The following is an 11,028-nucleotide window of genomic DNA, read 5'->3' as shown; positions in this document are numbered from 1 at the left end:
GTCTTTAATCCACTTTGAGTTTGTCTTTGTGTATGGTTTGAGGTAGTGTTCTAATTTCATTCTTTTGCATGTAGCTGTCCAGTTTTTCCAGCACCACTTACTGAAGTGGCTGTCTTTGCCCCATTGTACATTCTTGCTTACTTTGTCAAAAATTAGGTACCCATAGGTGGGTGGGTTCATCTCTGGGTTCTCTATCTTGTTCCATTGTTCTATATTTCTGTTTTTGTGCCAGTACCATACTGTTTTGATTACTGTAGCTTTGCAGTTTAGTCTGAAGTCAGGAAGGTTGATTCCTCCAGCTCCATTCTTCTTTCTGAAGACTGTTTTGGATATTCAGGGTCTCTTATGTCTCCATATGAATTGTGAATTTTTTTGTTCTAGTTCTGTGAAAAGTGCCATTGGTAATTTGATCGGGATTGCATTGAATCTGTTGATTGCACTTAGTAGTATAGTCATTTCAAAACAAACAGAGTTTTATTTGTATTTGTTTTAGCTTTTACAAAATACTCTCACAAATTCTGAGGCTGACAGTAACCCTGTTGGAAGCAGGATGAGTGAAGCATCTAGAGCTCTGGTCCCTTGGCTCCAGAGCCAGTCCTCTGAACAGTGTAACATTGGATTTGAACATTTCTTCTAAATATCATAGTGGTGTATGTTCAGAAAATAATGCTAAGAAGTTTCAAAAAATCTTAATTAAAAAAAAAAAATACAGCAGAAGCTGTAGGGACTGAGTGTATTTGACAGTTTGGAGACACTAATTATGGTCTTGAGACAGTTGTGGGGACCAGAGAGAACAGTCTGGGGAAGTGTGACAAGAGAAGTCAGTAGACTTCCAACTTCAGCAAGCAATTTATTCTTCTTTGAAGTAGAGGTAGTAGCTGAACATTTATAGGGATGGAGAAATGTAGAATTTCCAAGAGAACTGGAAATCAAGTGAGGAGTGATTATTTAGGTTGTTTGATTGCATTATCTGAGAAAGAGTTAACACCAGAAAGATGGGTAATTGGAAGTTGACAATGTTCAGCTTTGTCTTCCTTTTTTCAATAGAAAACTTCAAATATGCATGAGATATCAAAAAAAAATAGTATAATAAACCAACAGCATGCCCATCAATACAAAATTATCAACAGTTTGCCATTCTTATATGTTTGAGTTATAAAAAACATTTGAATACATTAAGGGTTTCTTTAAAATTAATTTCTCCTTCAGCTTTATTGAGGTCTAATTGATGATCAAAAATTGTATTTATTTAGATGTACAACTTGATGACTTGACATACATATACATTGTAAAATGCTCATCATACCAAGCCAATCAATATATCTATCACTTCACATCTTAATCATTTAATTTTTTCTCTCTTGTATGTTGAGAACTCCCAAACTCTACTCTCTCAGCAAATGAAAAGGACACAGTACTGTACTGTCAACTGTAACCAAATTGCTGCACACTAGTTCTGCAGGACATATTCATCTTGCATAACTGAAGCTAAAAGTCGTTATTAATAACACCATTTTAGCCAAGGTACATGGGAAATTATCAAAGAATATTGAGGTGATCTTATTATAAGCACCACAAACTTTGATCTTTCTTCATTTAGAATGAAAGGGAAGAGAAGCTGCTGAGCTGGTAAGATGACCACACAAATAACTTATCACTTATGAGTGGGAGCCCAAGATTTTATTTTCAGCCCTACAGCATTGATTCATTCAGATAGCATATTCCAGACACTTTTCACACACTGACCATCTAACAGTGAGACAGTCATGCTGGACTTGGACTTGAATCCAAATCAAAATTCATCATTTACTGATTCAAAGATCTTGGAGAATGCTGTCCTTGAGCCTCATCTTTCTCATCTGTAAAACAGAGATAATACCTTCTTAAACAGGGCATTGTGGGAGTTAAAAGTGAATTAAGTTTCCCACAAATGCACATAACCTGTATTCTATAACATATTGCCACTATTACTCCACTAGGCAGGCCCTGAGCTCATGATGAAAGAAATCATAAGGCAATCTTTCTGTCCCAAATTCCTCTTCAAAGAAGGCAGCAAAAAGCTCACAGAGGTCCCCCCACAATGTAACGTGTGAGATGCAAGACACCTCACATGTTGTGGCAATCTCCAATGAATTCATGTTTCGAAATCATTTGAAGTCTTCTAATCTTTTGTTACATTTGTTTAAGTCTTATAGCTCTACAAACATAATCTGTGCTAAACCCTGTTGTTGGCCATCGTCAAATGTTTGGTGCCTGGTTTGTATTGGCCAAACCAAGCCCTTGTGCCCAATGTACACTGAGGTGATATGAACTGAAATGTTGGCGTTCTGAGCAGAGAAAGGTTTATTGCAAAGGCCAAACAAGGAGTAAGGATTCTCATGCTCAGAAGGCTGGAACTCCCCAGTGGATTTCAGGGGAGGTTTTTTAAAGGCAGTCTAGGGGAGAGAGTGGAGAGTACTTGATTTAGCTCACGCACTATTCTCTGCTTGATGTTGAGGAGCACGGTAATGCAACAGGGGTTATCATCATAAATCCTTAGGTTCCAGTTTATCATGGTCATCATGCAGTTAACTTCTTCCACCTGGTGGACTTTTTAGCATCTGCAAAACAACTCGGGAATGTGCACCAAACATATTATCTGTAGCCTTCTGGGAGGAACTAAAGATTCTGTGACTGCAGTATGGCTAATCTATTGATAAAGTTTATTTATTTATTTTTTTTTTATTACTTGTTCACATTTTTCCAGTCATTAATTCTTGAGCCAGCCTTTTGTGATTCAGATGAGGCCTGGGAGACTGAAGATTTTCTACAAACAAGAGACAGGCAGAGGGCATGGGGTTGGGGTAGGATCTATCCCAGGAAGGCCCCACTAGGTTCTGCTTCATTACAGCTGGAGAACTTCCCACAGGGCCCTTGTTTGGTTTTGATGAGGGCAGAGGGCCCAGAGAGGAGGCTTCTATCTCCTTCTGCTAGCTTTCTCCAGGTTTCCTCTGCAGCCCATGGGGAGCCTCTGAGCAGCAGAGATGGGCAGGGCCTGAGCCTCTCGTCTCCACCTTCTGGGTGAGTGCCTGGGCTCAGAGCAGGAACTTCCGCAGAGTTTGCAGCCAGTTGCGTTCCTGGGAGCTGGGCTGGTTGTGCCCCGCAGTCAGCCTGCTGCCTTTATCAAAGAGCTGATAACTTTGCCTCCCACCTGCGTGAGGCTTCTGGAAGCATCTACCTGGCTGTCTCTTGGTCCTGCAGTCCCACACGTGGCGCACTGTCTCTATCCTATGCCTGTGGCAACACCTGCACAGAAAGGGTGCCTCAGAGGTGGACCCTGGAGGCTGCTCAGTCTTGGGAGGCAGACCTGGTGCACAAAGGGTGGTCCACTCTCAGAAGCAGGTGTTCTCAGGCTCCGGCCCAGTGGACCTGTGAGGCAGCCAGTCTCCAGCATCCCCACAGGTGCCTCCAGGAGCAGCAGGAGCCCCACCGCTGCCTGAGCAGGGAGACCCTGGTCTGTGTCCACCTTGGCCGGCAAGATGCTGCCTGTGTCCGCGGAGGTGAAGACCAGCCCAGTGCAGAAGGCAAACTTCTGCTCGCGCCTGTTTGTCTGGTGAGTGCCCTGTCTGAGCTGTGACATTCCACTGCGGGGCAAGCCTGACACTGTCGGCTTCTGTTGGGGACCAAGGGACAAGGCGAGGGAGCATGCCTGGGTGCCTGGGGCCGGTGGGGTTGGGACGTTGGGAGGGGTAGGGTTGGGAGGGGTACCAAGGAACCTGGTGTCAGGGGAACTGAGTCTCCCTGCCTTGCTGCTCTCCATCCAGCCAGCCCTGGAGCCTGAGAGCTGATGCAGCAGGAGCAGAAGGCAAGGAGGTTGCTCAGAGGGAGTCACTGCCCAGCAGGAGAAGGGACTGGGCTCCCTACTCTCCACCTTATCCAGTGGCCTCAGAACCATTCAGGAATTCGCTGTCAGTTCTGAAATAAGCTGCAACTCCCCCCGGCCCCCCCAAGAAAGCAGCTTGTGAACAATTTTCTTTATCTATTTAGTGCCCTGCATCTTTGCCATCTTCCAATAACGTCCCCACCTTTTCCCAAGTTCCTTAGGTGAACATCTGAGTTCCAACTGCCCTGGGGCTCCCTCTTTCCCCCTGTCTATGACCATGTATTTCTTTCTGTCCCTCCTTCACTTCCTGTGTGGTCCTGTATGTCCTGGTACCTAGTTTTGGCCAATTTCATGCGTGTACAAAACACTATTGTTTTGTATGAAATGAATGGAGACGTTATTCTGGAACATGTGTTGCTTTTGCCTGGGGCACATGGCCAGGAGTAGAGTATGTATTTGACCACAGCCCCTGGCCCTATTGTGAATGTCTCCACTTCTACCTTTGAGAACCAAACCCTGGGGATGGGGTCCCTGAAACCTGTGGCGTCTTATCCAGATCTCTATCCTTCAGAGAAGCAGTGCACAGTCTTGATGCAGGTGGTCCTGCCCAGGAGTCCTTTGGTCCTGAAACCACTGACAGGTCCATGAGCTGGGAGGAAACACAGAGATGAAAAGCACTGCAGAGAGTTAAAGCTCTTAACTGAAGTCTTCATCTAACAGCTGGGACTACAGATATGCAGGCCTGAACCTTTGGATTTTAATCCCACTTGGGTGATTGTTAGGTCTTAAAGATAACCCATTTATCTTTTCCACAAATTCTGATACTTCTTTTATTGGACAGCCTAGGGGATCCCCAGGGGGATGGCAGCTCCTATGCTTGTTTTGATGGTGGTGTATTCATTGCATGTAGCTACATCCCTTGGCTATTTGATCACCCTTTAGGAAAGAAGGACCTAGAAGAAGGAATATGTGTGTGGTTACCATAAATAATAGCAAAGTAGACAAATGTCTCTTTAACGTCAAGTAAGGCAAGAAACTCTCAAAGCACATTCTGTTTGTTGACTTTGAAAATGTATGTGCATAGAAATGGAAGGTGAAGACTTCCAGTTTCATTGGCACCCATTTCCAGTTTTCCTGCTGGGGAGGAAGGAGCTATTACCTCTTATTTCATGCTTGAAGACTCTGAAGCATAGAGGTTGAGTAAGTTGCTTACCATCACACAGCTTGTAAGTGGTGGAGTGGGATCTCAAACCAGGAAGTCTGGTTCTGAGGTCTGTGTTTCTTGTGTATGTAACTGTTGTGCTTGTCATGGAATTGGTTGCCTGGAATTGTGCCAGGGGCCTAGCCCAGGATGAGACCCCTTATCATGATGGGGAGGTTCTTTCTCCCTCAGAGTCCCACAACCAATAAGTAAACTGATGGTGTGACTGGTAGAGCACAAGCTTTGCTCAGTGACCAAAGAATGGAAAAGTGGAGACTTAGTTTGCAAGTCAACCTCTCAGTCCAACTAGGTATATAGGAGGGTTGAAGTAAAAAGACGGGAATCAGGTTAAGAGAGGGAGGACTATTCATGGCTTACCCAATAATGCAGTGTGATTTGGACCTGAAATTAAGGTAGCACTCCTTTTTAGTCCTTGTATGAGCTCTTTGGTTTGTTGTCATAGCCATTGTCAACTTTAGTGGTCCTGGTTGGTGTGTAATTTATCATGCTTATATATTACAGTGGATGCATAATGAGGCTCTGTGTCTACTAGATGTTCGAGCTTCTGCCATTTGGGTCCTACCTAGTTCTAATCAGTTCTTATTTTTTTCTTTCCTTTTGTGATTGAGCCTGAAACTCAGATAAGAGCAGTTGGTTTCCATTCGAGGGAGGGACAGGGATATATTTCTGGGTTATCAGCCTTTCCTTTTTACTGCTCCTTATTACTGAAGGACTCTGAAGGGGCAAAGGTTCATCTTCTGATCTTGCTACCTGCTAAGCATAGGCATTGTCACATACTGAGTTCAGTTCGGTTCAGTTGCTCAAAGTGTCTGACTCTATGTGATCCCATGTACTGCAGCACGCCAGGTTTCCTTGTCCATTGTGAACTCCTGGAGCTTGCTCAAACTCAATGTCCATTGAGATGGTGATGCCGTTCAAATATCTCATCCTCTGTCATCCCCTTCTCCTCCCGCCTTAAATCTTTCCCAGCATCAGGGTCTTATCCAATGACTCAGTTCTTCACATCAGGTGGCCAAAGAATTTGTCCTTCCAATGAAAATCCAGGAAAGATTTTGTTTAGGATTGACTGGATGGATCTCCTTGCATTCCACGAGTCTTCTCCAAAACATAGTTCAAAAGCATCAACTCTTCGGTGCTCAGTTTTCTTTATAGTCCAAACCTCACATCCATTCATGACTACTGGAAAAGCCATAGCTTTGACTATACAGATCTTTGTCAGCAGAGTAATGTCTCTGCTTTTTAATATGCTGTCTAGGATGGCCATAACTTTTCTTCCAAGGATCAAGTGTCTTTTAATTCATGGCTGCAGTCACCATCTGCAGTCATTTTGAAGCCTCCAAAATAAAGTCTGTCACTGTTTCCATGTTTCCCCATCTATTTGCCATGAAAAGGAGTATGTCAAGGCTGTATATTGTCACCCTACTTATTTAACTTATATGCAGAGTACATCATGAGAAACGCTGGACTGGAAGAAACACAAGCTGGAATCAAGATTGCCAGGAGAAATATCAGTAACCTCAGATATGCAGATGACACCACCCTTATAGCAGAAAGTTAAGAGGAACTAAAAAGCCTCTTGATGAAAGTGAAAGTGGAGAGTGAAAAAGTTGGCTTAAAGCTCAACATTCAGAAAACGAAGATCATGGCATCCAGTCCCATCACTTCATGGGAAATAGACGGGGAAACAGTGGAAACAGTGTCAGACTTTATTTTTCTGGGCTCCAAAATCACTGCAGATGGTGACTGCAGCCATGAAATTAAAAGACGCTTACTCCTTGGAAGGAAAGTTATGTCCAACCTAGATAGCATATTCAAAAGCAGAGACATCACTTTGCAAACAAAAGTCCATCTAGTCAAGGCTATGCATAGTTTTTCCTATGGTCATGTATGGATGTGAGAGTTGGACTGTGAAGAAGGCTGAGCACCGAAGAATTGATGTGTTTGAACTGTGGTGTTGGAGAAGACTCTTGAGAGTCCCTTGGCCTGCAAGGAGATCCAACCAGTCCATTCTGAAGGAGATCAGCCCTGGGATTTCTTTGGAAGGAATGATGCTAAAGCTGAAACTCCAGTACTTTGGCCACTTCATGTGAAGAGTTGACTCATTGGAAAATACTCTGATGCTGGGAGGGATTGGGGGCAGGAGGAGAAGGGGACGACAGAGGATGAGATGGCTGGATGGCATCACTGACTCGATGGACGTGAGTCTGAGTGAACTCCGGGAGTTGGTGATGGACAGGGAGGCCTGGCGTGCTGCGATTCATGGGGTCGCAAAGAGTCGAACATGACTGAGCAACTGAACTGAACTGAACTGAACTGTTCGGACCAGATGCATGATCTTCATCTTTTGAATGTTAAGTTTTATGCCAGCTTTTTTCACTCTCCTCTTTCACCATCATTGAGAGGCTCTTTAGCTTTTCTTTTCTTTCTGCCATCCGTTCAGTCAGTCAGTTCAGTTGCTCAGTCATGTCCAACTCTTTGCGACACCATGAACCGCAGCACACCAGGCTGCCCTGTCCATCACCAACTCCCGGAGTTTATCCCAAACTCATGTCCATTGAGTTGGTAATGCCATCTAACCATTTCATCCTCTGTCATCCCCTTCTCCTCCTGCCTGTAATCTTTACCAACATCAGGGTCTTTTCAGATGAGTCAGCTTTTTGTATCAGGTGACCAAAATATTGGAGTTTCAGCTTCAACATCAGTCCTTCCAATGAACACCCAGGACTGATTTCCTTTAGGATGGACCTGTTGGATCTTCGTACAGTCCAAGGGACTCTCAAGAGTCTTCTCCAACACCACAGTTCAAAAACACCAGTTCTTCTGCACTCAGCTTTCTTTATAGTCCAACTATCACATCCATACATAACTACTGGAAAAACCATAGCCTTGACTAGATCAACCTTTGTTGACAAAGTAATGTCTCTGCTTTTTAATATGCTGTCTAGGTTGGTCATAACTTTGTGGCAGCAATTACCATCTGAAGTGATTTTGGAGCCAAAAAAAGTAAAGTCAGCCACTGTTTCCACTGTTTCCCCATCTATTTGTCATGAAGTGATGGGACCGGATGCCATGATCTTCGTTTTCTGAATGTTGAGCTTTAGGCCAACTCTTTCACTCTCCTCTTTCACTTTAATCAAGACACTTTTTAGTTCTTCTTCACCTTCTGCCACAAGGGTGGTGTCATCTGCATATCTGAGGTTATCGACATTTCTCCTGGCAATCTTGATTCTAGTTTGTGCTTCATCCAGCCCAGGCTTTCTCATGATGTACTCTGCATATAAGTTAAATAAGCAGGATGACAACATACAGCCTTGACGTACTCCTTTTCCTATTTGGAACCAGTCTGTTCCATGTCCAGTTCTAACTGTTGCTTCCTGAACTGCATACAGGTTTCTCAAGAGGCAGGTTAGGTGATCTGGTAGTCCCATCTCTTGAAGAATTTTCCACAATTTATTGTGATTCACACAGTCAAAGGCTTTGGCATGGTGAATAAAGCAGAAATAGATGTTTTTTTCTGGAATTCTACAAACTTGCCATACTCCTCTCTCCAATCTCTTTTTCCATGTCCAGTTTTAACTGTTGCTTCCTGACCTGCATACAGATTTCTCAGGAGGCAGGTCAAGTTGTCTGGTATTCCTGTCTCTTGAGGAATTTTCCACAGTTTGTTGTGATCCACACAGTCAAAGACTTAGCAATAGTCAATAAATCAGAAGTAGATGTTTTTTGTAATTCTCTGGCTTTTTCTGTGATCCAACAGATGTTGGTAATTTGATTCTGGTTCCTCTGCCTTTTCTAAATCCAGCTTTAACATCTGGAAGTTCATGGTTCACGTACTATTGGATAATTTTGAGTATTACTTTGCTAGCGTGTGAGATGAATGCAATTATGTGGTACTTTGAACATTCTTTGAAATTGCCTTTCTTTGGGATTAATGAAAACTGAAATTTTCCAGTCCTGTGGCCACTGCTCAGTTTTCCAAATTTGCTGGCATATTGAATGTAGCAATTTAAAAGCATCATCTTTTAGGATTTGAAATACCTCAGCTAGAATTCCATCAACTCCACTACCTTTGTTCGTAGTGATGCTTCCCAAGGGCTTATTTGCCTTCATGTTCCAGGATGTCTGGCTGTTGTCCACTGATTATACCACCGTTGTTATCTGTGTCATGAAGACCTTTTTTGTATAGTTCTTCTGTGTATTCTTGCCACCTCTTCTTAGTATCTTCTGCTTCTGTTACATTCATAACATTTCTGTCCTTTATTGTGTCCATCTTTGCATGAAATTTTCCCTTGGTTTCACTAATTTTCTTGAAGAGATCTCTAGTCTTTCCCATTCTAATATTTTCCTCATTTCTTTGCCTTGATCACTAGGAAGGCTTTCATATCTCTCCTTGCTATTCTTTGGAAGTCTGCATTCAGATGGGTATATCTTTGCTTTTCTTCTTTGCCTTTCTCTTATCTTCTTTTCTCAGCTATTTGTAAGGCCTCCTCAGACAACCATTTTGCCTTTTTGCATTTCTTTTTCTTGGGGATGGTCTTGATCACTGCCTCCTGTACAATGTCACTTATCTCTGTCCATAGACCTTCAGGAACTCTGCTATCAGATATAATCCCTTGAATCTATTGTCACTTCCACTCTATAATCATAAGGTATTTGATTTAGGTCATATCTGAATGGTCTAGTGGCTTTCCTTACTTTTTTCAATTTAAGACTGAATTTTTCACTAAGGAGTTCATGATCTGAACAGTCAGCTCCTGGTCTTGTTTTTGCTGACTGTATAGAGTGTCTCCATCTTCAGCTGCAAAGAATATACTCAATCTGATTTTGGTATTGACTATCTGATGATGTTCATGTGTAGTCTTTTCTTGTTTTGTTGGAAGAGGGTGTTTGCTATGACCAGTACATTCTCTTGGCAAAAATTTGTTTGCCTTTGCCCTGCTTCATTTTGTATTCCAAGGTCAAATTTGCCTGTTATTCCAGGTATCTCTTGACTTCCTACTTTTGCATTTCAGTCCCCATGATGAAAAGGATATCTTTTTTGGGGTGTTAGTTCTAGAAGGTCTTGTAGGTCTTCATAGAACCATTGAACTTGAGCTTCTTTGGCATTACTGGTTGGGGCATAGACTTGGATTACCATGATATTGAATAGTTTGCCTTGGAAACAAACAGAGAGCATTTTGTCATTTTTGAGATTGCACCCAAGTACTGCATTTTGGACTCTTTTGTTGACTATGATGGCTACTCCATTTCTTCTAAGGGATTCTTGCCCACAGTGGTAGATATAATGGTCATCTGAGTTAAATTCACCCTTTTCACCCCATTTTAGTTCACTGATTCCTAAAATATCGATGTTGACTCTTGGCATCGCCTGCTTGACCACTTCCAATTTACCTTGATTCACGGACGTAACATTCCATGTTCCTATGCAATATTGTTCTTACAGCATCGAACTTTATTTCCATCACCAGTCACATCCACAACTGGGTGTTGTTTTTGCTTTGGGTTAGAGGAGCTGATTTCTCCTGATTCCACCAAAATGAATCTGACTGTCACCAGGCTAGAGTCCCAATTGTTCATAGCCTTGGGTAAAGACCATCTGCCACTTGGTTGTCTCAGTTCTCTAAGAGATAAAACTAATGAGACAATTGAAGAATCATGGGCTGAAGAGCCAGAAAAGGAGAATAAATGTAAGGGGTTCTAAGAATGGCCTTAGAAGCCCAGGGAAGCTGGGGAACCTTCTTTTGTTCCTGTCACAATTTGTTCAGCCAGGCCCTTCTGTTTTGAGTATTTGGCCAAGTGACCTTTTCTCTATTAAAGAAGAATTTTTATTGGAGTATAGTTGATTTACAGTGTTGTGTTAGTTTTAGGAGTACAGCAAAGTAAATCAATAGACATATATCCACTATTTTTAAAAGGTTCTTTTCTTTAAAAAAAGATAAAAGCT

General features: G+C 42.6%; 1 protein-coding gene across 4 annotated transcripts in view; it reads left to right on the top strand.

Annotated features, from left to right (window-relative positions):
• The first annotated feature begins 3,088 nt into the window (after nucleotides 1-3,088).
• LOC109566912 (ATP-binding cassette sub-family C member 4-like) overlaps nucleotides 3,089-11,028 on the top strand; it is a 727,713-nt gene continuing 719,773 nt past the window's right edge. For 2 of the 4 annotated variants that reach the window (XM_070799905.1, XM_070799903.1), the window contains exon 1: nucleotides 3,092-3,592. In XM_070799905.1, the coding sequence (XP_070656006.1) occupies nucleotides 3,519-3,592 (74 nt within the window). In that variant the 5' untranslated portion in view covers nucleotides 3,092-3,518. Of the gene's footprint in view, nucleotides 3,593-11,028 lie in introns of all 4 variants that reach the window. The other 2 variants (XM_070799902.1, XM_070799904.1) reach the window with 2 other exon arrangements.

Source organism: Bos indicus, chromosome 12 (assembly GCF_029378745.1).
Source record: "Bos indicus isolate NIAB-ARS_2022 breed Sahiwal x Tharparkar chromosome 12, NIAB-ARS_B.indTharparkar_mat_pri_1.0, whole genome shotgun sequence".
NCBI classification, from domain to species: Eukaryota; Metazoa; Chordata; class Mammalia; order Artiodactyla; family Bovidae; genus Bos; species Bos indicus.
This window is presented reverse-complemented; position numbering and strand designations above follow the sequence as displayed.